The sequence below is a fragment of the Hemitrygon akajei genome, chromosome 15 (genome assembly GCF_048418815.1).
Source record: "Hemitrygon akajei chromosome 15, sHemAka1.3, whole genome shotgun sequence".
Classification (NCBI taxonomy): domain Eukaryota; kingdom Metazoa; phylum Chordata; class Chondrichthyes; order Myliobatiformes; family Dasyatidae; genus Hemitrygon; species Hemitrygon akajei.
The window spans coordinates 20,181,532-20,208,907 of NC_133138.1; the positions used below are offsets into that span (position 1 = coordinate 20,181,532).

The 27,376-nt window shown below is 40.6% G+C and overlaps 1 protein-coding gene across 1 annotated transcript in view; it reads right to left on the reverse strand.

Annotated features, from left to right (window-relative positions):
• wwc1 (WW and C2 domain containing 1) overlaps nucleotides 1–21,941 on the reverse strand; it is a 114,000-nt gene extending 92,059 nt beyond the window's left edge. The window contains exon 1 of the mRNA XM_073067281.1: nucleotides 21,355–21,941. Within this exon, the coding sequence (XP_072923382.1) occupies nucleotides 21,355–21,491 (137 nt within the window). The 5' untranslated portion in view covers nucleotides 21,492–21,941. The remainder of the gene's footprint in view (nucleotides 1–21,354) is intronic.
• Nucleotides 21,942–27,376: the final 5,435 nt, after the last annotated feature.

A 27,376-nucleotide genomic window follows, 5' to 3' on the forward strand; every position in this document is an offset into this window, starting at 1 on the left:
CAAAAATAACAGGGTTGTTATCATGGGTGACTTTAACTTCCCTAATATTGATTGGCACTTGATTAGTTCCAAGGGTTTAGATGGGGGCAGAGTTTGTTAAGTGTGTCCAGTATGGATTCCTGTCACAGTATGTTGACAGGCTGACTAGGGGGAATGCCATACTAGATCTAGTATTAGGTAACGAACCGGGTCAGGTCACAGATCTGTCAGTGGGTGAGCATCTGGGGGACAGTTATCACCGCTCCCTGACCTTTAGCATTATCATGGAAAAGGACAGAATCAGAGAGGACAGGAAAATTTTTAATTGGGGAAGGGCATATTATGAAGCTATAAGGCTAGAACTTGCGGGTGTGAATTGGGATGATGTTTTTGCAGGGAAATGTACTATGGACATGTGGTCAATGTTTAAGGATCTCTTGCAGGATGTTAGGGATAAATTTGTCCCGGTGAGGAAGATAAAGAATGGTAGGGCAAAGGAACCATGGGTGACAAGTGAAGTGGAAAATCTAGTCAGGTGGAAGAAGGCAGCATACGTGAGGTTTAGGAAGCAAGGATCAGATGGGTCTATTGAGGAATATAGGGTAGCAAGAAAGGAGCTTAAGAAGGGGCTGAGAAGAGCAAGAAAGGGGCATGAGAAGGCCTTGGCGAGTAGGGTAAAGGAAAACCCCAAGGCATTTTTCAATTATGTGAAGAACAAAAGGATGACAGGAGTGAAGGTAGGACCAATTAGAGATAAAAGTGGGAAGATGTGCCTGGAGGCTGTGGAAGTGAGCGAGGTCCTCAATGAATACTTCTTTTCGGTATTCACCACTGAGAGGGAACTTGATGACGGTGAGGACAATATGAGTGAGGTTGATGTTCTGGAGCATGTTGATATTAAGGGAGAGGAGGTGTTGGAGTTGTTAAAATACATTAGGACGGATAAGTCCCCGGGGCCTGACGGAATATTCCCCAGGCTGCTCCACGAGGCAAGGGAAGAGATTGCTGAACCTCTGGCTAGGATCTTTATGTCCTCGTTGTCCACGGGAATGGTACCAGAAGATTGGAGGGAGGCGAATGTTGTCCCCTTGTTCAAAAAAGGTAGTAGGGATAGTCCAGGTAATTATAGACCAGTGAGCCTTATGTCTGTGGTGGGAAAGCTGTTGGAAAAGATTCTTAGAGATAGGATCTATGGGCATTTCGAGAATCATGGTCTGATCAGAGATAGTCAGCATGGCTTTGTGAAGGGCAGATCATGCCTAACAAGCCTGATAGAGTTCTTTGAGAAAGTGACCAGGCATATAGATGAGGGTAGTGCAGTGGATGTGATCTACATGGATTTTAATAACGCATTTGACAAGGTTCCACACAGTAGGCTAATTCAGAAAGTCAGAAGGCATGGGATCCAGGGAAGTTTGGCCAGGTGGATTCAGAATTGGCTTGCCTGCAGAAGGCAGAGGGTCATGGTGGAGGGAGTACATTCAGATTGGAGGGTTGTGACTAGTGGTGTCCCACAAGGATCTGTTCTGGGACCTCTACTTTTTGTGATTTTTATTAAAGACCTGGATGTGGGGGTAGAAGAGTGGGTTGGCAAGTTTCCAGACGACTCAAAGGTTGGTGGTGTTGTAGATAGTGTAGAGGATTGTCAAAGATTGCAGAGAGACATTGATAGGATGCAGAAGTGGGCTGAGAAGTGGCAGATGGAGTTCAACCCGGAGAAGTGTGAGGTGGTACACTTTGGAAGGACAAACTCCAAGGCAGAGTACAAAGTAAATGGCAGGATACTTGGTAGTACAGAGGAGCAGAGGGATCTGGGGGTACATGTCCACAGATCCCTGAAAGGTGCCTCACAGGTAGATAGGGTAGTTAAGAAAGCTTATGGGGTGTTAGCTTTCATAAATTGAGGGATAGAGTTTAAGAGACGCAATGTAATGATGCAGCTCTATAAAACTCTAGTTAGGCTACACTTGGAGTACTGTGTCCAGTTCTGGTCGCCTCAGTATAGGAAGGATGTGGAAGCATTGGAAAGGGTACAGAGGAGATTTACCAGGATGCTGCCTGGTTTAGAGAGTATGGATTATGATCAGAGATTAAGGGAGCTAGGGCTTTACTCTTTGGAGAGAAGGAGGATGAGAGGAGACATAATAGAGGTGTACAAGATATTAAGAGGAATAGACAGAGTGGACAGGCAGCGCCTCTTCCCCAGGGCACCACAGCTCAGTAACAAGAGGACATGGCTTTAGGGTAAGGGGAGGGAAGTTCAAGGGGGATATTAGAGGAAGGTTTTTCACTCAGAGAGTGGCTGGTGCGTGGAATGCACTGCCTGAGTCAGTGGTGGAGGCAGATACACTAGTGAAGTTTAAGAGACTAGTAGACAGGTATATGGAGGAATTTAAGTTGGGGGGGGGTTATGTGGGAGGCAGGGTTTGAGGGTCGGCACAACATTGTGGGCCAAAGGGCCTGTAATGTGCTGTACTATTCTATGTTCTATGTACTGCAGTTCACTGTCTGAAGCTAGAATGATCTTGGCTCTGGAATAAACCTAGATTGGAAAATAAGGTCTCTGGATCAGGTGCAATCCGTAAAGGTATAAATCACAGGGGACACAATTTCTTGCCCTCATTTTCCTCTCTGATATGCCAAAGAGTTTTACAGATACTATGATCATGATTATTTTCAAGAAAGGAATATTTATTTCTTTATAATAAATTCCAACTGTGTAATCATAGAGGTTTTTCTTGTATGTTTTCCATTTTCCATCTTCTACCTCCATGTTTTTCAATCACACAAGAACACAACTGATGAAACTGAGTAAGTGTTGTGCTTGAAATTCAAAATGTTTTCAAATTTTCTTTGTTTCCTTTAAATATCTCTATCAGATCCAACAAATGACAATTTTATGCAAACATAACTGCTCTTGATTTATTCAACAATTGTTATATCAGAGACTTTCAGCTTCATCACCTTAAAAATATACATGCTTTGCTGTGATTCATTAATGACAAATACTGATGACACATGGGAAAGATCTTTTCAATGTGAACTACAGTGGATTAAAGATGAATAGTGTGTATTTTTGCCAACATTCTGTCAAGTTCTGATATGCTCTGCCATGTCTCCAAATGTCATACACTGCTTTGTCCTTTGGCCTTCCCTTTTGCCTTCTTCACGATTTGGAAACAAAACACTGATTTTGCATTTATGGACCCATTTTCAGTTAACGTGCTTTAGTAACATCTTTAGGCCATCTACTTCACTTTTTTTTTAATCTATGCCAATCACTAATAATTTAATGTCAGATTCAAATATGTAAGAAATGTGAATGCAAATTAAGATAATCCTCGCCTAAATTTGCATACCATCAGGTCAATGTATTACTTAATTACACCAAGAACTAATTTTAAGAGTATAAGTTATAGCTCACTTTATTAACACCAGCTAACAAAATTACTGAAAATTAATGTACATTCAGCACATTGGCTAGCTCTAACATGCAAAGAAGAAATTAGATTCAGATTAATTTATCATAAGGACTTAGAAACAGTGAAGTGAAGTTGTTTACACTAACAATGCAACATGTGCTGGGGCAGCCTGCAACAGTCACCATCCCTTCTGGTGCTGACATGACATGCACACAAAATTCAGCAGAACAATAACAAGAACAGCAAAAGAAGCCTCTTTTCTCTCTCCCACTCACCTACTCACATACAGACAGACCTCCAATCCCAGGACAGGCCACCAACCTCAGGAGAAGGTTACCTCCAAGTTACATCAGGCCTGTCTTCCAGACATACCCAACCCATGGGCCTCTACCTTCAGACTTCGTCTTTGGTGTCAACCACAGGACTTTGAACATTATTGTTTGAATTCCACACTCATACAGGCCTCCAACCTCGGGACTCGCCATGTGTGGGGACACCTGGGCCCGGACTTGCTGACATTGGGCCTTGAATTCAGACTTGCCAACGTTTGTCCTCAACCATCGGTATCCAACCCAGGGCTTGCTGACCATAGGACTTGCTGACCTGGGGTTCATCAGCATTCATTGTTCAATCTCCATGTACACATTTTTTTTTTAGCAATATAAGAGCATGAAATTTGTCATAAAATACAGTAAAAGGCAAAAAATACAAAAAAACATTTTTAAAAATGGAAAGATAATAAATTGATGGCACAACTTCAAAGCATCTTTTGTATTCTATTATTATTTTATCATGCTGTTGAAAAATTAATTGAAGTGGATAAAGAATATAGTTCAACGATCTACATACATTGATGGAGAGGAATAGAAACATTAGCCCTAGAGAGAATGTAATTGCTTATCCAATCACATATAGAAAAAAACCAGTGGAAAATGTGAATAATAGGATTCTTTGAGTTAGTTGGAACAGTCACTAAATCTCATAATGTCCTCATAGACCAATCAAACATATTTCATTTCATGACACTAAATTCTCAGTCTCTGTTCAGAAGCATTAATATCAAAGCCACATCAGCATTAGCCAACTTAATATATCACTGAATTCCAGAGAGAGCAGTAACAGAAAATGTATGAAATTTAAAAAAAATTACACATGGGAAATTGAAAGTAAAAACAGAACATATAGGGAACACTCATCAAGTCGAGAAATATCCAAAGTCAGAATCACTCAGCAGAGAAACTAACCCTTTGGTCCATCATGTTCCCGCTATTCGTGAAGTACCCAACTTGGTCTTCGATGGCTTACCAATTCAAGTGCACTTTCAGATACTTTTTAAATGCTATGACAGTACCTGCCTCCATCAATTGCAGGCTATAGGAGCCAATGAGATTGGAAAATTTTGTTGCTAATCCATTCCCTGAGGTCCAGAAAGAGAAGACAAGAGACAGAAATAGACTGCATAAAGATGAGAGCAGGGCAGCTAAAGTAATGAATACAGGAAGCAGCACCAACATCACCTTCAATGTACTGGAAAGAAAATTGAGATAAAAGGTGCCAGAGTAACACAAACAAGGTTCCACATATCCAACAAAAGGACAAACAAAGCTTGGGCCCATCTAAGATAGCATAGCAATATCTCAATTCTGGAGAAAGTGGGTGGAGTTGAAGCATATGTTGCTAGAATGAATGTATTGCTGGAGGGAAACCGGTTGAGCTCTTGTTCAAGGGAGAAGCATATGGCCCTGAGATCATTCCATTTTGTATGTATGTGTGTGTGCATATATACAGAGGGAAAACTCTGATTTCAAACCTCTGCTGCCTTGCGGCCATACCCACTTATCGGAAAGGCTTCGGGAGTAAACTGATGACAAATCTGGAGCTGGAGTCCCTAAGGAAGTCCGACGTTGCCTTCAACCTCATTTTGGCAACAAGCTGAACACACACACACACACACACACACACACACACACACACACACACACACACACACACACACACACACACACACACACACACACACACACACACACACACACACACACACACACACACACACACACACACACCTACCTACCTACCTACCTACCTACCTACCTACCTACCTACCTACCTACCTACCTGTGTGTGCGTGTGTTTGTTTATTTATTTATTCATTGTAGGTGAAGAGGAATATGTCCACTTAAAGCTGAGCCAGTTGGGACCACGAAAGTGAAACTGTCCAAGTGTTGAAGTTCTCTAGGAGTGTTCTTTTTCCTTTCTTTCTTTATCAATCTTTTTATTAATTTTTTTAAAAGTACATATACATAAACAAGAGAAGAATTATCTGAAATATCTATATCAATAATTCATATAAAAGGTAAAATAAACTATCAAGATCATACATAGTATTAATCTAATAGTATATAATAAAAAATAAGATAATAGATTCTCTTCTGATTATTCCATGAAAAGAAAAAAGATAAAGAAACTTCTATAATTTTTATATACATAAAGAACCCGATTAAACAAAAAAAAAAGAGACTGGGCAGCTGTATCCAGAGATACCGGCCACGTGACAGACGCACTGCCACCTGGCTGGTCGGAGGACACACCACATGCCAATCAACATTTGGTCCCTCCCAACTAATCAATGCACACCTAAATTATTGGTCACCTTAATTGGATTATTTCGCCCTGCCCCATGCTTTAAAAGGTGAGACTTGCCCTTGGCTAGCCCTCTCTTACAGACCACCACATTGGAGGTAAGTGCATTGATTTATGCTTGGGAAGGTCTATCGTTTGTCCTGGTAAGGGAGCCGCAGCTATCCAAGGTCAAGGGGGATAGCTGTTGTAGTGCTTTTCCCTTGTTCTTTGTTTGTGTAACCGTACCCTGTCCCCACACCATTTCCTGTGTATTGTAGTTGCTTGTGTTGACCCGAAAGAGAAACTTTCTGATCAAATCCAAAGTTTCGAGAAAACAACTGGAAGAACAAGCAATAAATCAAACCATATGAATGAAAATATTGAATAAAAGCTTGGCAGGTTTCTTCAAATTTAAAGGATATATCAAATGTAAAGTAGGTGGATTAGAGTCCTTCCATTTAAGCAAAATGGCTCTCCTAGCCAATAAAGTTGTAAAAGCTATCATCTGCTGAGCAGAAGCAGGAATATATCCTGCTTCCAGTGGAGGGATCCCCAAAATTGTTGTAAATAAATTCAGTAGTAGGTCCAATTACAAGACTTTTGATAAAGTTTTAAAGACATCTTTCCAATAATTATCTATCTTGATACAAGACCAAAACATACGAGTTAAAGTAGCCATCTCAATATTACATCTGTCGCAAATATGATTAATCTTGGAAAAGATACGGGCTAATTTATCCTTTGACATATGTACCCGATGTACTACCTTGAACTGCATCAAGGAATGACAGGCACAAATAGATGAAGTATTTACCAAATAAAATTTTTTATCCCATTGATATCTGAAAGAGACTCTCGAAATTCCAATTCCCACGCAGCTTTAATTTTATCGTTAGATGCCATTCGCAAATTCAATAACCATTTATAAATTGGCTACCAGTCCTTTTTGAAATGCTTTAGCCTGAAAGAGAGTATCTATTATACTGGGTGAATAAGCAGAGGGAAAATTTGGAAGTAAACTACATAAAAAATACTTAATTTGTAGATATCTAAAAAGTGTGCTTAAGAAGTGTCCTGATGAAGGGTCTTGGCCCGAAATGTCGACAGTGCTTCTTCCTATAGATGCTGCCTGGCCTGCTCCGTCCCACCAGCATTTTGTGTGTGTTGAGCGCATTAGGTAAGTCATATTTGTCCACTGAGTGAAAGACATTAAACAATCCCCCATAAGCAAGTCTGAAAAAGTTATCATTCCTTTGGCTTTCCAAATTAAGGGGTGTTATGTATTTTGTATATTCTCCTTCAAATACAAATAAATAAAATATCTTTAGAAAAAACTCTGAAAAAATTGGCTAAAGACCAGAATGAAATGATATACTGCTGTCCATAGGTAATGGCCTCCAATGATGAAGTACTGAAAACTGGAAGTGCTTGAGGTCAGAAATGGAAGAATGCAATCCACTTGAAGGGTTAGAAGAGGTTGCAGAGATTTCATGGAAGGGTTAGAAAACAAGTTTATTTTTTCTTTTTTGAAGTGCTTTTATCTCTTGATCTGCTCTTGATCTCTTAAAATTCATTGCCTTGTTTTCAAAATTCCAAAAGCCTCAATTTAAAAAGTAGGTGCATTTTATTACACATTTCTTAAAAGATGTAAGCAAGCAGTCATTTGTAACATTAAAAAAACCCATGACTTAAAGGATTGGATTAAGGCACAGAAACTTAAATTACATTAATCAAGTATGAAAGTTTTCGCATTTACTAACATTTTGCTCTTTTAACATCAGGTAGACGTGCAAGTCCTGCAGCACAGTGCATCACAGTGTATGTCATATTCAATTGCATCAGCAAGCCTTTTATTGACATTGTTCAAGCTCTACAAACATGTTTTTATACCATCAACTTGGGTGCTTAGATTCCAAAGTTACTTAACATTGTTCTGTCTTTAATCTTCCAGTAATATTGCAAATATACTGTTTGATTAAAAGACTGTTTACATAATTCATGATGGGTTACATGTAAAAGTATGTGAATGGCATACGTAAGTGTGAACCTCTCTAAAGTAAAACTGATGTACATCAGTTATCCCCAACCCCCTCCCCAATTTTTCTTTCAATTAGTTTTATGTTTTAGAGTTACAAAACATTTAACAGTGGTGACAAGAGTTTTAAAAAGGAAGAGGGAGAGGAGTTTTTAAAAAGCGCAGAATTTTTTTTCTTTGTAAGAGGGAGAAAAAGACAATTGAGTTAAAAATGGCAGAAAATGGATAAAATTCATGGGTTCATAAACATTGCATACCGAGTGATAATAATAATAAATTTTAGAAAAGCAGAAATAGCAGTCTGCATCAAAAAATGGACATGTCCAAATGCACAACAGATATCTGGATTATGTAATCAGTACTGAACAAATTGAGCAGTATTTAGAAGCAAATGAAATTGCCATTGAAAACCAAATGCCAGCTTTGCTGAATATAGCAGCTGGAAAAGCACACAGATTGCTTAGAAGTTTGACTGCTCCAACCAAACCAGCTGGAATGAGCTTTGCTGATATCATGAAAGTTATGCAGGTACATTTAGAACTGAAACCATTGTTAATTGCAGAACACTTTAGGGCTCATAAGCGGAATTAAAAGGAATGGGAGTCTGTTTCAGTGTACTTGGCTGAACTGAACAACTTGTCCAAGTACTGCCAGTTCAGTGATGGGCTTAATGATGCAGTAAGAGATCATTTAGTTTGTGGATTCTTAAAAGAATGCATTCAAAAACTGCTCCTAACTGAGGAACAACTTACATTTAAAAGAGCAGTTTAAATCACTATCTACTAAAACAGGAGCCAGAGATGCAATTGTTTTGCAGTGAGGAATGAAAGTGAGTGTGAACAAAATTGCAGTGTCTAAACAGAACAGTGTCTGACTGAACAGATTGTACTACCATTGTGGAAAGGGCTTACACACACCAGACCATCGCAGGTTTAAAGGCAAAACTTGCAGAAAATGCAACAAAGTAAGACATGTAGAAAGAGCACATTAGGCAGACAAAAGTAAATGGACTGCACAGGGAAAAGGTAAAGATAAAAGGTTTTTAAACCAAGTTGCAGTTTCAAAAAGAGCACTAATCTGCATCATAATGACAGTGACACCGGACTGGGTAGCCCTGAGATTTATAATATGAAAACTAACAGGAAACAAATAATACGTCTTGCATCAAAAGTGGAAGGCAAATTAATTAAAGTAGGTTTGGACACTGACTCAGCTGGAACAGTTATTACACAAAATGAGTTTGAACAAATTTCAAAGATACTGAACTGAAGCCTGCAGATATACAACTAAGAACTTGTACTGGAGAAAAGATTACTCCTGTGAGAATGGCATTTGTAACAGTGAAATACAACAACCAACAAACTGCATTGGGCTTGTATGTGGTAAAACCATGAGGGCTAGCACTATGGGGTCATGACTGGTTGAGACAACTATAACTTTTTTGGAGATCAGCCACCATTTGCATGCCACATCCCTTGCAATAGAGTCAATTGAAACTGAATTAAGTACTGGACAATGCCTCGGTAGTGCTCAAAGATGGCACTGGAAAACTCAAACGTATCAAGGGTAAAACAGTGTTGTGAAAATGCCACACCCATGTTTTACAATAGCCGCCCAGTTCCTTATACCATCCATAATAAAGTAGCTAGTGCGCGAGAATGGATGGAGGTTGAAGGAATTCTTTCCGAGGTTGAGTGGAGTCCATGGACAATGCCAGTGGTCCAACAGCTAAGAATAATGGGTCTGTCAGGATCAGTGGTGACCATCAATGCAGTACTGAAAGTATGTAAATCAATATCCCAGGATAAAGGATATGTTTGCAAATCTTTCTTGTAGAAAACAAATCAGCTGAGTGGACATAGCTGAGGCCTACTTACAGATAAGGCCAAAAGACATAAGAGCAGAATTAGGCCATTCAGTCCATCGAGTCTGCTCCACCATTCCATCAAGGCTGATCCCAGATCCCACTCAACCCCATACACCTGCTTTCTCACTATATCTTCCGATGCCCTTACCCATGGACTTGGCCTCCACTACAGTCTGTGGCAGAGCATTTCACAGATTCACTACTCCAGCTAAAAAAAAAATTCCTCCTTACCTCTGTTCTAAAAGGTCGCCCTCAATTCTGAGGCTGTGCTCTCGAATTCTGGATACCCTCACTGTCCAACTGGAGATGGAAGAAGAGTCCAAAGTGCTTCTAACCATAAACATTTACAAAGGACTTTACTGCTGTCATAGGCTTATCTTTGGATTAGCACCACACCTGCACTCTGGCAATGGACCAGGTGTGGCAAAGTTGCCCAGGTAGTCAGTGCTACCTAGATGACATCACTGTTACTGTTGAGGATGGCAAGGAACATCTCCAAAATCTCAAAGCAGTATTAAAAAGATTGGAAGATTATGGGCTCTAAGCACGATGCAACTAGTGTAAATTCTTTAAGCCAAGCATCACTTACTGTGGTCACACCATGGATACACAAGTTTTTACACAAGTGTGCTGAAAACATTTAAGCAATGGTGGAAAGCCCAAGGCCTAATGAAGTGTCACAGTTGTGGTGCTTTTTTAGGATTTGTAAATTACTATAACAGAGTCCTGCCATATCTGGCTACTGTGTTCTGTCCCTTGAACAGATCAGGAAGAAATGAGAATGAACAAAGCAGCCTGAGGTGGCTTTCCAAAAGGCAAAGGGAATAGTGATGTCAGACACTGTACTCACTCATTATAATCCACAGCATCCAGTTAAGCTTGCCTGTGATGCAAGTAAATGTCCCATAGCCTTTGCATCATATTCCCTCACTGCTACAGAGAAAAATTACACACAGATTGACAGAGATGCTTTGAGACTAGATTGGGCATAAACCATTTCAACTCGTACCTGTATGGCAGAGAGTTTACCCTCATTACTAATAATCAACCACTAGTATCCATTTTCAAGCCACAGAAGAAGGTTCCACTAACAGCACAAATGTAAAGATAGGCTATGTTTCTTGGAGGACAAAATTACAAGAACAAATTCAAGAGGATGACAAATTATAGAAATGATGGATTTCCCATTTACCCTTAGAAAAGGAAATACCTGAAAAATGTACAAAAGGGGACACTGCTCTTGAAATATTCCTCCTAATGGAAATCAAAATTCTCCCCTTTACAGAAGAGATGATCCAAAGGGAAACTCGAAAATACTCCCCACTGTCTCAGGTCTACATGGACATCCAAAATGGATGGAAAGTGCAGCTGAAATTCCAGTTCCCTCATTTTTACCAGCCCTTGATGGGGGTTGCCTTATGTGGTGATTGAGAATTATTGTACTATCCAAGCTGAGAGCTAGTGTTGGAGGAGCTACATGCTGGTCATCTTGGCATGGTTAAAATGAAAGTGTTGTCTCAAAGCTTTGTCTGATGGCCTGGGATAGATCAGCAGATTAAATAGCTTGCCACACAATTTTCAGGATGCCATTATCCAGAAGAAAGGTGTCCAGAGGTGTCCGAACCACTTCTTGCAGACCGAAGTCAATTCCTACAACCACCACAGTGGAGGCCCCATAACCTGATTTTGTATCACAGGAACAAGTCTTAACTGGCAAGCAGAATAACACCCACCCCCACCCTCATCAGGAACGATGTTATCCCACAAGAGTAAGAAATCTTTAGGGCTGAATGTGACAATTTAAAATTTACTCTGCTGAGAATGTTTGCATAATAGTTGTATTATATATTATACTGTGTATGTAGTTGAGATGCATTCTATACTGTTCTGAGTCTTTCATGACTTAATCAGCAGCTTATAATTGGGAAACTGGAGGTCTCCAAGAAAATAAATAATCTTTTCTTGAAGTGCTTTTTCATACAATGTTATAATCAACCTCCACTGAAATACAGCTTCTAGGGAGGATGGTACCCAACCTCCCTGGTCCCTAAATTTGCATACTATTATTTCACATATCTACAGACTGGCATTAGGCAGACCTCCTGAGAGCCCCTGGAAAGGAACTGTTAGTAACAGCCACTAAAAAAAAATACAAAAAATCATACTAATATCCGGATGGCAATGACCTAAGTCAATAAGCAGAGTCCAATTCCTTGTAGACCTTATAATATGTTTAAAAATTCCACAAAACTGGGAAATAATTGCATGTGAACAGCTAGATTTCAAAATACCTATGTCAGAAGCGGTATAAAATTAAGAAAAGGATGAAACACACTTACAAAAATTGCAAACCACCATTCAAGCAACACACACAAAATGCTGGTGGAATGCAGCAGACCAGGCAGCATCTATAGGAAGAAGTACAGTCGACGTTTCGGGCCGAGACCCTTTGTCGGGACTAACTGAAAGAAAGGATAGTAAGAGATTTGAAAGTGGGAGGGGGAGATCCAAAATGATAGGAGAAGACAGGAGGGGGAAGGATGAAGCTAAGAGCTGGAAAGTTGATTGGCAAAAGGGATACACAGCTGGAGAAGGGAGAGGATCATGGGACGGGAGGCCTAAAGAGAAAGAAAGGGGGAGGGGTGCACCAGAGGGAGATGGAGAGCAGGCAAGGAGTGATTCGGAGGGAGAGAGGGGAGAGAAATAAAAAAAGTTGAATTTCCCCATGGGGATGAATAAAGTATCTATCTATCTATCTAAATAAATAAGGGATGGTTAAGAAGGGGAGGAGGGGCATTAGATTTCTGTGGCGGACAGAGCATAGGTGTTCAGCGAAACGGTCTCCCAGTCTGCGTCGGGTCTCACCAATATATAGAAGGCCGCACCAGGAGTACCGGATCCAGTATATCACACCAGTCGACTCACAGGTGAAGTGTCGCTTCACCAGGAAAGACTGGATAGAGTAGATAGCCAGTATAATTTTTCCCTATGTCTAATATCATAGGGCATGCATTTAAGATAAGAAGAGTTAAGTTTAAAGGAGATTTGTGGGGTAAGTTTCTTACACCATAGTAGTAGGTATCTGGGATGATGGTAGTTTCCATGCTTCTTTCAAAATCCACTGCAGCCCTGTTAACATGCTCAACTTAAATTCAGTGGGGCTCTGTTCCAATACTTAAAACCACCATTCACGCATCTTTCCTGATAAAATAAACCTAAATGTGACCTGGATATGCATATATAAACTGGTCCAATCACACTTGATCTTGCGAAAGGTACAAAGTACATTGCTGTTGAAGAAGGGGAAATATTTTTTATGTTGGTAAGATGATAATAGAGGAAGAAGTGGACAGCTAAATAGACTCTATGAAATGCAGAGATTCAGAAGTCCAATAATCATGCAACGGCAGGGCCTTGCTGGCATGCGATGAACAGTTTTTTCTACATCATTAGTTGTTGCTTCCATTGATATACATAGAAATTTTAAATTCAATTTATTTTAGATGTTACATTGTACATTTTCGCTAAACAGCCCTACTTTATAGGAAGCCCCAGTGAATTTAAAGGAATATGGGAAACTGGGCCTTTAAGTTTAAAAAGAACATTAAAATAGTGGCTCTGTGAGTTCAAAACAAGAATGGGGACAGAGCTGCAGTGAATTTAACAGGAGGATTGGAACAGAGCCTCACTGAATTTAAATTGAGCATGGTAACAGGGCTGCAGTGGAGTTTGAAAGAAGCATGGAAACTACCATCATCCCAGATACCCACTACTATGGTGTAAGAAACTTCCCCCATAAATCTCCTTTAAACTTACCTCTTATCTTAAATGCATGCCCCATGATATTAGACATAGGAAAAAATTATAATGACTGTCTACTCTATCCATGTCTCTCATAATTTTATAAACATCTATCCCGTCAGTCTCAGTAGTTAAAAAAAATTGCAACATAACTTCCCAATTTTTGAATTCAATTCTTTTATTAATAAAGGCAAACATGCCATATTCATTCTGTACCACCATATCAACTTGTGTAGCCATTAATAGAACACATAATAGATGATTGGCTAATACAAAAAAATGTAAAAAGTGGATCATTTTCAAACTGGTGAACTAGGGCCTCAAATATTTGGAATCTATACTACATTCTTAGGTAAAGGGGTCAATTGCATTGCAACCAAATTTGCTGATGGTATATAAAGGTGCAGCAACAAACCATCAACAGGACACAATGAGTTTGCAAAGGTATGTACAGAGGTTAAGCATGCAGCAAAAGAACTGGCAGACGGAGAAAAATGTAGAGCAACAGAAAAGCAAAATACTGTTTAAATGGAGATGGCAGAATGCTTATAAGAGGCACCTCAATGTCATTTGTACAGGAAACAGTCAAGTAATCATCACGTAATCTGAAAGGTAAGGGGAATTCTGACTTTTCTTTGGCAAAAGGAGCGCAGCATAAAAGAAAAGGTGTTCTACATTGGAACAGTTTGGAGAAGGTTCAGTAGGTTGATTCCTGGGTTGAGTGGGCTATCTGAAAAGGACAAGTTAATCAAGCTGGGTCCATACTCACTGGAGTTTAGAGAGAAGCATTGCTAAAACAAAAGCTTAGAGAGGTTTGGCAAGATGCTTGCTGCAAGGATATTTCCTCTTATTGGAAAATCTAGAAACTGTATGCCCAGTTTCAGAAAACATGTTCATCCATTTAGGACACAGAAGAATTAGAATTATTTTTTCCTGAATTTTCATGAAGCTTGGAAATTCTGTGGCCCCTGAGAACCACAGGATATTTTCAAGGTCATCGGTTTTTTTCTACAAGGGAGTAGAGAGAGCTAAATGGAACTTAGGCAGGAAAGTAAAGATGAGGACAAGTTTGCATTAGCTGTAACTATATATTTTAGAGCCAAGTTGAAAGGGCTCATATTTTGTTCCTATTATTACATTCTTATATTCCACACAAGGCATTATTTTACAGGAAGGAACATGTCAAAAGTCCAAAATCAAAAATAAGATAATTTGGCAAAAATTGAGACAAAAACATAAAACAATTAAACAACATGATCAATGATCTTCATTTCGAGATGAATTCAATAGAAATCAGAAGAGACAAGAATAATGTGTGAACAAAGAAAAGACCAGCAGATCAGCAAGGCCGAGTTTTAGTTAGAGTTGTATTTTTATTTATTCATTATATAGGATGTAGGAATACCAGGGAGAGCCAATATTTATTGCCCACTCTCAAATGTCCTTAGGAGTACATTGGTGAGCCATTGTAATCCTTCTACTAAAAGCATTTTGGCAAGGGCTGCAAGATTTTGCCTTCTGTACTTCCAGTTTTTATCTGCAACAAATAAAACTATTCATGACTCAATCTTAGGGTCATGCTGCAGCAATGTCAGGTGAAGAGATCAGATTGATTTTGAACAGCATGCACAGAGACGCCATGCCAGTTTAAAAAAAAAAAATCAAAAAACAGCAGACACCCAAAATCTGAAATAAAAACAGGAGATGCAAGGAACACTCGGCAGGTTCATTCAGAAACTTGTAAACATTTCTCTGTCCAATGCTGCCCAACCTGCCAAGTTTTTCTAGCATTTTCTGTTATATTTTCAGTGTTCCTAAGTGCCTAGATGTAGTTTGAGAACGAAAGAGGCCAAAGATGATTGCAGGTTAAATTGGAGTTAATTATTGAACTAGAGGATTGGTTCAATCATCTAGAAGCATAATGTAAGGCAATTGCAGAAAGTAAATTCGAGAACTTTGAGAAATTGAATAAACAACTAATACTCATACTTGTCCCATAAAGTTTCAGCACATAAACTCTCAGTAAACATCTTCAGAGAAGAAGACTTGCCAGCTACGTGCAATTCTCAACCCACCAGTATGGTGGCTTGTAACTGTCATCCAACAAGGGGAAACAACACAATAAACTGCAACCTTGCTTGTGGTATCCATATCACTAACATTTGAAGAGCAGACAACAAATTATTTTTTTATGTCTGTGGTACATAGATACTTGATAAGCAAGGGGTTGAAAGGTTATCATAGCTAGAAAGGAATGAGTTGTTGAACTCATGATCTTACTAATGGAAAAGCAAGCTCAAAACGCAGTGGCTGACACCTAAATCTATACATGGGAAAAGGAGCATTTTTGCTAAAAATCCTGTTGGTAAGCTAGGGAAGGTAAAATGGAATCGAGCAACAGCAATCTCACTGAACAATGAGGATGAGAATATGAATGTCATTTTTGCCTTTCTGTCCAGAGATGTTGCTTGACAAATAAGGTGTTTCCACTATTTTGTTTTCTGCAGTGAATTACTTGTGTCAATACTTTGGGTATTGAATGGCATGCCTGTCAAATAACAGGAATACCTTCCATGGGTGAGGTACCTTGTCATTGAGTTATATGATACAGGAACAAGGTTTTCACTGCCAAGCCCAACTATTTGCTACCTACACTATTTCTGTTTGCCTGCATCAGATCCGTATCCTTCTATGCCTTGCCTATTTAAGTGCAGTTTGTCTTTAAAATGTGGTCATTTACTATTGGGAAGTTGGCAGCAGTGAATAAAACTACCAAAGGTGCCATCCCAAAGTTGGTTCACAAAGCAATTCCTTTCACTTCTTTACATTTTTTTTAATTTCAGGTAAGGTTCTGCTCCTTTTAGAGCCTGTCATCTATATTCTGGCACATAATTTTGTTCCAATTAGGGATCCGGCGCTTTGCTGTCTCCAAGAGTGTTCCATGAGGCTCTGGCCAAAGGATGAGACATGGAGGCCAGGAGACGGGGCATGAGCCCATGACCAACTCCATCTCTTACCAATTAAAGTGCCTAGGAAGACTGAAAATCATCGAGGTGGGTGCAGAAGGTGAGTGAGTGTTCAGCGTTGTTTACCAGCCTCTCACTCATTTCTGCCAGGGAAAGTGTCTGTATGTGGTGGTCTCTCGTTCTCTCCTCCTGAGGAAAGGTTCTTAAGAACCAGTGAACTCTTTCTCCCTCAATTCTGTCGGAGGATGGGACCGGAGCAAGATTTAATTCACACATTTATAGATTTGGACTCTGCTCAAGATGGTACCCGCCTACAATGCTCCTTCGGTCGACATCTTCTGGATAGATCATGAAACCATATATTTCACTTCTCTTATGTCTTTTATGTTTGTTTTTCATCTTGGATGTGATTCTGGAACTGTTGGAGCCTGCGATCTGCTGTTTGGAGATTTTTGGGTGTTCCAGCACAGTGCTCTGAGAGGATTCTAGGAGACAGAGGCAGCCTGCACAAACCTCATGGCAGGCAGGCTGCGAGCCGATTAAAGCTTTCACTTTCCCCAATTAAAGCGACGAGGGGGATTAAAACATTATGGCAAATGTGGAGGCTGAGCGCTGGCTGCCTGCCTTTTGATCGATCTGCTATGGAGAGAGAAAAGTCTACCACTTTAAGGAAAGGGCATAGAAGATAATGAATTCATGCTAACTTTACATTCCTTAATAAACAAAATACTAGTATTGTTCCCTTTTTTAGGAGGGCAGGAGGAGTCAGCCAGGTAACTGTTGACAGTGAGCCTAATGGCAGTGGTAGGAGTGTTCCCCAGGTTTTCTGTATTTTGGATGTGGACTTGGACTATAGACCTTTTATCAGTCTTAGTTTTTTTTATACTCTGTTTTTCATCCGATCTTTCTTGGGTTTTTTTTTTGTTCAGGGAGGGATATTTGGGGGTCGATGTACATGTTCCCTTTTTATTGTTTTTTTGTGCCAGGAGAGGGGATTTGAGGTTTGATATGCCTGTTCCATTTTTGCTTGTATTTTTTGTGTGGAGAAGGGGGATATGGGGGTTGATGATTGTGCTCCTTTCTTTTCTTTCATGGCTACCTAGAAGAAAAATTTTAAGCTGCATATTTCCATAATAAATAAACCTTTGAATCTTTTATTCAGGTTTATGATAAAGTGTTCTAGTTCTGGTCGCTCCTTTTTTGTTACTATTTTTGGGCGATTTTTGAATCAGGCCAGTCTGCACATAATGAATACTGAGCTGAAATGAATTGAAATATGCCTTTTGATTTTGTGTTTTATATTCTGTGTTTTCGCTCCTTTTTTTTGTCATTTGTGCATTTTTTTGTGCATGGTGGGGGGGTCTGACGTTGATACTTTTCTTTGAATGGGTTGGTTCCATAGTTCTTCTTTGTTTCATGACTGTCTGTGGGGAAGATGAATTTCAGGGTTCTGTACTCTATACATACTTTGATAATAAATATACTTTGAATATTTAATTCTATTTGATTCTAACACCTCCTCTGGCAGTCAGTTCAGATATCAATCACTCTGTGCAAGAAAAAGCTTATCCCTTAAAAATCCTCTCTCTTAACTTGTAGTCTCTGCTTGCAAAGATGATCTATTTATCCTGTCCATGCCTCATAATTTAATAGTTTATTAGGTTATTCTTTGGCTTCCTTCATTCTATTAAATACACCCCAGCCTTTCCATTTTCTCCCCATAATTAAAGCGTTCCTATCGAGACGACATCTGATGTAACTTCTTTGCATTTTGTCCCGCTCAATCACACTTTCCCAATAGTGTGGCAGTCAGAAGTGTACATAATACTTCAAATGTAGTGTTTTATAAAGTTGCAATCTCCCAACTTTTATATTCTATGCCCCATCCAATGAATGCAAGCATGTCTTATGCCTTCTTTTCCAGGGATGTTAGGATATGAACCCCTAAGGGCCATCTGTACACTGTTCATCAACATTCCTTATCACCCTTTTGTTTACTGTATACATCCTTCCATTATTTGATTTCCTGACATGCATCACTTTACACTTGTTAAGATTAAAGTCTATCCACCAATGCTCTGGCCAACTTTCCATCTGATCTATATCCCTATATAACTTAAGATAATGCCTTGCTATCCACATCACTAACATTTGTGTTGTCACATGAGATTTTTGTTCTATTTGTGTACTTCTTTGTAAAACCTTAATTTGACTTTCTTGCAAATGCTGCTTATATGAAGGTATGTGCCTGTAATGCTCCAAGTATTTCATTGTACCCGTACATACATGTATTTGTGCATATGACAAACTCAGCTTTCATACCTCCTACAATTCACTTCCAAGTCATTTACAGTATATCACAAATAACACTGGTCCCAGCACTGATCTGTGGTTCAATCAGAAAAAACATAATTCTGCCACAGCTCTCTGCTTCTAATCACCAAGCCAAGTTTGGATCCTATTAATCAAATCACCTTGGATTCAAGTTTAATTGTCATTCAACCATACGTGGATACCCATGAATACAGACAAGTGAAACAGCATTCCTCCAGAGCCAAGGTGCTAAACACAGTACCAACAGTCATACACAGCACAAGGCACATATAGCACATATAAAATAGCAGTAAACATATAATTGCATGAAAAAAATATATAGCCCAAATCTGAGTCTATGGCAAGAACAAACCCACAGCCGTCCAAAGAGGAGTACAATCCAGCTTGTCTTCTACCCAGCGAACATGGAGGGCAGCATCAACAGGAGGGGACCAACCCCAATCCAGCATGAACGCCGCTTCACACCGCCTTCAGTGTCACTTCTACATCAAGCGACCCTGCAGCATGAGGCGTAGTCTGTGCTACAACTAAGGCCATGCAGCTCCCCTACATCAGTCTCACCAATAAGCCAGACTTGCAGTATTCTACATTACCAATGTACAACAGACATTGTCCAACTTTCCATGTGGCTTGTGGTGCCTTGTCAAATGCCTAAGGTCTATATAGGCAACATCTAAGAATCATCAACCTTCGTTACCTCCTCATTCAAATTAGTGAGACAGGAATTCGCCCACACAAAGCTATGGAAACTACCCCTGATCAGCCCTTGCCTTTCTAAATGTACATCCCTTAGAAAAGCATTTTCTCCACTAATTTTCCTACCACTGCCATTAGGCTCACTGTCAACAGTTACCTGGCTGACTCCTCCTGCCCTCCTAAAAAAGGGAACAATATTAGTATTTTGTTTATTAAGGAATGTAAAGTTAGCATGAATTCATTATCTTCTATGCCCTTTCCTTAGTAAATACATGTGAGAAGTATTCACTTAGGAGCTCATCCACATCATCCGGTTCTCCATAGTTCACTCCTTTGTCCACCAAGACCCACACATTCACTGTTTACACTTTGCTCTCTATGTTTAGAGAACGTAAAATACTTTCTCAAAAGGCAGCCAAAGGATATACATCTCATGACTGAAAATGAACAAAATCTGAGATGTTAAAATTGTTGCATTAACTATATATTGCCTACAATAGCATACCATCCAGGGTAGGATCTTGTTGGTTATTTACATCCCATTTTCAAGGGCACTCCTTGGCTACTGTGCGTACAATCTTTCAATAGACAATAGCTGCAGGAGTAGGCCATTCGGTCCTTCGAGCCAGCACCACCATTCAACATGATCATGGGTGATCATTCACAATCAGTACCCCGTTCCTGCCTTCTCCCCATATCCCTTGACTCTGCTATCTTTAAGAGCTCTATCTAACTCTTTCTTGAAAGCATCCAGAGAATTGGCCTCCACTGTCTTCTGAGGCAGAGCATTCCATAGGTCCACAACTCTCTGGGTGCAAAAGTTTTTCCTGAACTCCGTTCCAAATGGCCTACCCCTTATTCTTATGAGGTGTAAGGGCAATAAGTACATGGCAACAAATTACTTGCAAAATTCCTTTCCAGAAACACAGGGAAATAATTGTTCACCCGTCATGATACTCAAGTCAGAAGTTATATTTACGTTTTTCTTGTCACTGTGCCTGTGGTGTTGCTGCCAAGTAAGGTCTGCAAGCTTTTCAATACCCCTGTGCAAATGTACATTGTGCTTCTTTGACCTTGGCCATCCACGCAAAAAAAGGAGAAAAGTACTGTACTGCTATTATGCAAGCAGGTGCCTTCTTAACATCCTTTTAAGTACAATAAAACCTGACCTTGCCAATAATACCACTTCATGAAGTTAATTTCAATGTTTACAATATAATCTGCCCCGTAGTGTAAACGAATTACACTTTAAAATAAAAGTCAGGCGCAAAAATCTACGTGTCTTTTCAAGCGCCGTGCCTTTTTTTTTCCCACGGGCAAACTATCCCAGGAATGTTAAGCACGCGAAACGCAATGACCTCCAGAATGGGGCGAGAGAGTTTGGAATGCTGCGCAGACGCAGTCCCGCGACTGGATCCCACCCACCGCCCCGCGATCGGCAGACGACGCATGCGCAGTTGCAAACGACGTTCCCTCAGCAGCCACCTTCTCTCCCCCCCCCCCACTTCTCCTCGCTTGAGACGCTGCGCACGCGCACAGATGCCACCCGGTCGGACCCCTTATTTAACAAGCGGGCAGGGAGCGAGGGGGGTAAAAGAAAGAGGGGGAGAGCGCGAGCCGGTGTCTACGCACCTGTCGCGCGGATCCACCCAGCTGGTCTGCTTGGTGTTGTGGTCGATGTAGTACAGCTTGCCATCGTAATCCGTAGCCTCCTCCCAGCCGGGCGGCAGGGGCAACTCTCCACCGCCCTCTTTATTCGACTTGGGCATCGCGAGCAGCAGGTTGTCCTGAAATCAAGCCGCTCCATAGGAAAGTGGAAGGGGTGGAGGGAGAGACACCGAGTGCTGCTCGGCTCCTCGGGATCGGTAGTTCCCCCTCTCCCCGCCTCGCTTTCCGCCGGCGATTAACGGGGGGGATGACGATGGTGATCGAAGGCTGCCTCTCCTTCTCCTCCTCACGCTATGGCCTCCATGTTTGTTTAGCCGGCGTTGGGAGGGAGGGAGGGAGCGAACAGCCCTGACCCCCTTCGCGCTTCGCACGCCCGCAGTACTGAATCAGTTCCCTTCAGCACCACCTTCCGAAATGCGCGCACACAAAAAGCTTTCCAACGGCCAGAGTTGCCCTATTCCGTTCTTTTTCCCTCCCCCCCGGTGGCCGTTATTAATAGTAAAGAGTCTCTTCAGTCTAAGCGCTTCCAACTGGGGTGCGTTTCCTCCCCTTTCCCCCCCTCTGCGCCCGATGCCGAAAAGCCCCGCTTCCCAGGGCTCGTGACTTGCAACATGACGTCATACAGGTTGTCAGTCAGGTACATTGCTGCCGTAATTACCACAAAAGGAGCGTTGCGACGTTCGGTCCTTGCCGTAATGCCCTTAAAACCCTGCACAGTTCTTCCGTTCTTGTGAATGCTGCCCTCCTTCAAAGTAGAAAGGAGGTAGACGGATTGGGTTGCAGGGAAAAGATCCGCTCCGAATCGTTTGAATAGCGCAGCCGACGGTGGTGGGGGTGAATGATCCAGTCCTACATACTCTTCTGCTGTAAAAATACACTTCTGATCTTAAATGATCCCGCTTATTTTCAATCCTGATATTCGGGTTGCAGGAAAGTACTTGAAAGGGAAAGCCAAACAAGTACCAGGCGTTGGAATTGGTCCAATGGTTAGCATAGGTAAATAAGTCTGAATGACCTTTTCCCGTGCAATATGTTCCTCTGAAAATACCGGCACGTACATGCACAGTGACTGAAAGGGAAGAGCGCTTATTATTTTGTAAATTTCTACAGAAAACATAATGGTTTGTAGAGAGGTTGCTAGATTGGCCAGTGAAGTGGGAGGCAAATGGCTGATGAAATTGTATTTGCTTGTTAGAAAATTGGATGAACATGTGCAGCAGGGTAATATCTACATGGTCAAGTTAAGGGAACAGAGGGCCCTGGACGTATCTATTTACAAATCCTTGACAAAGACAAAATGAAATGGAAGTTTCAGATATCAAATGTGATGTTGGTATTAGATTTTATAAATGGAGATATTTTATTTCAGAATAAAGAAACCTGTGTAAAAGTATTACATGACTACATTGTAAAGTTTGAAACACAGAATCAAGATTTTGAAGATGAAAAGCAAGCTTACTAGGATGAAACATGGGTACTGATGATTATCTGAATTTTTTTATCATCACAGATTGATACAAAAGTCCATTTTATCTATTGACTTTATTTCCCTCCATAGATCTTGTCTGACCTTCTGAGTTTGTGTGTCACTCCAAATTCCAGCACTTGCAGTCTCTTCTGTTTTCATTTTGTCTGTTGTGACTTTGTTTCCTGTTTGGCAGTACTATTTAATGCATATCATTCACCCTGTTCTTTTCCCACAACCTTTATTATTTTTATCCTTTTGAGTATTTAACCAGTTCATTTTTAAAATTGACTTTGTGAATTTACTTCTAATTTACACAGGCACTGCTTTCTTGTTTAACAATGCAAACAAAAATCCTCATTTGCTTGCTGATTCCAGAGCCAAAACAAAATAAGGTGAGAGTTAATGAGGATGCTTAAAATAATGGAAGTTTTCATAAAATATTTACAGTGAAGCTATACATAATGAGAAGAGAAGTTAACAAGAGCTCATAAATACATAATTACTGGGAAAACAACTGAAGAGAATATTTTCCCCACACTGTTTAGATATGGAACCTGCTGCCCAAAGGTGGGTTCTTCAGCAACTTCTGATAAATTGTATTTGACTTGGCTACTACTCTCACCATGCCTGCTGTGTACTTGCCACATTTCTTATATTATAGGCTGAATTGGTCATGATCCTGTAGAGGTCAATTCTATAAAGAAAGGGAAGGATGAAAAAACGGTCAGAAATGGTTCAAATTTGTACAAAATTAGCATTCTATTTTTCTGGGAGTACGATTTTTTTTCAACGGGTCAGGGCAAGTCAATCTCTGATGTGGCAGAGCATATAATGATGCTGCTGCTAGTTTGATTTGTCTTTGCACATTTAGGTATATAATATGTATGCTCTGGGTGGCAAAATGATGGAAACTAGTCATCTGTGACCTTTCTGAATGTGGTATCTCCTTCGTCCTTTTGAAAATGTCTGAAATTAACTAAGGACAGAAAGGGGTTTAGAGTGGGTAAACTCACTGGCAAATAATGAAGAGAAAGATAAAAAAAAGTTTGGAATAAAAAATGAGATTAATTGTCTTCAATAGTTAACAAAGGAATAAATATTTGTGTATAACAATTGAGTCTCATCGCTTGTAAAAGTTCATTTTTAAGGCCAGAGTTGTCACAGCATAAATTCATTTATCGATAGCTTGAAGGATTGGGAGCTTCAAACTCCCTGGTGTGAACATTACCAATTGCGTGCTCTGGTCCAACCATGTTGATGTCACAGAGAAGAAAGATCACCAACACCTCTGCTTCCTCAGGAGACTAAAGAAATTTGGCATGTCCCCATAGACCCTTATCAATTTTATTGATGCATCATAGAAAGTATTCTATCTGGATGTATGATGGCTTGGTATGGCAGCTGTTTCTCTACCCATGACTACGAGGAACTGCAGAGAGTTGTGGACACAGCTCAGCACATAACAAACCAGTCTCCCATCTATGGATTCTATCTATACTTCTCTCTGTCTCTGTAAAGCAGCCAACATAATCAAAGCACCTGTCTTTGTTCCAGCATAACTCCTGCCCTATTGCTATCAGTAGTTCCCTTTGAGCAATGCATGTCTCTTTCACAAAATAAAGATTTAGTCTACCAAAGTCTGCCTCACTGCCTAAAATCAAAAAATGTTTTATTGGCAAATTGTATGCGTTCGCTCTGTATTACCATTATGTTAGCCTTGAGTTTTATTTGTAGGATTAATTCTACAGTAATGCTCTGTAGGGATTTTAAATCTCCAGATCTCATAGAGCTGTTAGTGGAAATATACAGCATATCTGGCACATTCATAAATTTAAAAGAAGCAGCACATTTCACCTTTTGACGTTTGGATTAATGTTTGAATTTCTGAATCTATTAGGCAATGTAATTAGATGTTGTTGAGTTTTCAGGACCTGAATCAATGAAAGTAAACTGTTCACCATTTCATCCAACTGCAATGGGAGCCTACCAGCAGTCACATATTTCTTGTCTTCTCCCCATTACATTGAGCCCAGAAACCACTCTCTCTGTGACTTTCTGGTTCACTCATCCCTGCCCACCGTCCTCCCTTGCATTTTCCCTTGCAACTGCAGGAGATGCAAATCTTGCCCCCGAACATCCTCCCTTGCCACTTTAGGAGGATGCATGTATGGGCAGAGGTGCATGTGTACTTCCTCCAACCTCATCTATCACATTTGATACTTGTGATATGGCCTCCTTTTACATCAGCAAGACTAGGCTTAGACAAGGTGATTATTTTGCAGAGCACCTGTCCTCTGTCTGCAACAGCAATCTTGAATTTACAGTCATACATAATTTCAGTTCCTCTAATCCCACAGCAACCTATCTTGCCTCTGGCTTCTTCACTACTATGGTGAGACCAACTGCAAAATAGAACACTTCTTATTTCATTTGTGTAGCTTACAACACTAAGGTATAGGCATTGACTTTTCTGGTTTTAAGTAATCCACACTGCTGTATTCCATACCATTTCCATTGTCTCAGTTGTAGCAGGCTGAAATGGAAATATTTGATGTTATCCATCTGAGCTGCTTGCAGGAGTCGCCTTTTCGGTGGCGCCCCATAAGTACAATTTGACTTCTGAATGGACATGGAATCCATGAACATTACCTCACTACTTTAAAAAAAAATTCTGTTTTTGCACTAGCTGTTTAACTTAGCTGTTATATATACTGTAATTGTTTTTTTCTATATTTGTATGTATTGCATTGTACTGCTGCAGCAAAGTTAACAAATTTCACAACATGTACTGGTGATATTAAACCTGACTCTGGCCACCAAGGTTAATTCTCCTCTTGTTCACTTCTAAAGTCCTAAAGTGGTGAGGGAGGGACAAGACTTGTGCTTCCTATCGAATATCGAAATGCTGTGAGAGTGGGTATGGAGAGGGTGTTTCCTTTGGAAGTCTAGAACCCGAGACACAGCCTCAGAATAGAGGAACTTTCCGTTAGAACAGGGATGAGGAAGAATTTCTTGAGCCGAAGGAGGGTGAATCTGTGGAATTCATTATCAAGGACAGCTGTGGAGGCTAAGATATTGAGTATCTTTATAGCGGAAATTGATAGGCTCATAATTAGTCAGGGCATCAAAGACAGACAGACATACTTTATTGATCCCGAGGGAAATTGAGTTTCGTTACAGTCGCACCAACCAAGAATAGTGTAGAAATACAGCAATATAAACCATAAATAATTAAATAATAATAGGTAAATTATGCCAAGTGGAAATAAGTCTAGGACCAGCCTATTGGCTCAGGGTGTCTGACACTCCGAGGGAGGAGTTGTAAAGTTTGATGGCCACAGGCAGGAATGAGTTCCTATGACGCTCAGTGTTGCATCTCGGTGGAATGAGTCTCGGGCTGAATGTAATCCTTTGCCTAACCAGTACATTATGGAGTGGATGGGAGACATTGTCCAAGATGGCATGCAACTTGGACAGCATCCTCTTTTCAGACACCACCGTCAGAGAGTCCAGTTCCACCCCCACAACATCACTGGCCTTACGAATGAGTTTGTTGATTCTGTTGGTGTCTGCTACCGGCAGCCTGCTGCCCCAGAACACAGCAGCAAACATGATAGCACTGGCCACCACAGACTCGTAGAACATCCTCAGCGTCGTCCGTCAGATGTTAAAGGACCTCAGTCTCCTCAGGAAGTAGAGACGGCTCTGACCCTTCTTGTAGACAGCCTCAGTGTTCTTTGACCAGTCCAGTTTATTGTCAATTTGTATCCCCAGGTATTTGTAATCCTCCACCATGTCCACACTGACCCCTTGGATGGAAACAGGAGTGACTGGTACCTTAGTCCTCCTCAGGTCCACCACCAGCTCCTTAGTCTTTTTCACATTAAGCTGCAGATGATTCTGCTCACACCATGTGACAAAGTTTCCCACCATAGTCCTGTACTCAACCTCATCTCCCTTGCTGATGCATCCAACTATGGCAGAGTCATCAGAAAACTGAAGATGGCAAGACTCTGTGCAGTAGTTGAAGTCTGAGGTGTAGATGGTGAAGAGAACAGTTATGGTGAGAAGGCAGGAGAATGGGATTGAGAGGGATAGTAAATCAGCCATGATGGAGTGGTGGAGCAGCCTCAATGGGCTGTGACCTAATTATTCTCTTATGTCTTATGGTCTTCTATTTTTTACCGCACCCTCCTCTGCTACCTAGATTCATTACCCTCACCAACCTGAACCCATCTGCCCAACATGCACACACCTACCCACCTGGGTTTTTTCTACTTTAGTTTTCCTTTTCTGGGCTCTTCCCATATCTGGATCCAGCTGCCCTTTATCCCTCTCTTATCTAATTCCACTTGGCTCTCTTTGTCCATCATGGCCCACCTGATGTTTCTACTTATCACCTACCAGGTCCTGTTTTACCCTTCATCCCTGAACTGTTTATCTTCCCTCCATACTCTCAGTCCCAATGCAGGATCTTGACCCAAAATATTGACCATTCTTTTGCCTCCATCATAAGAT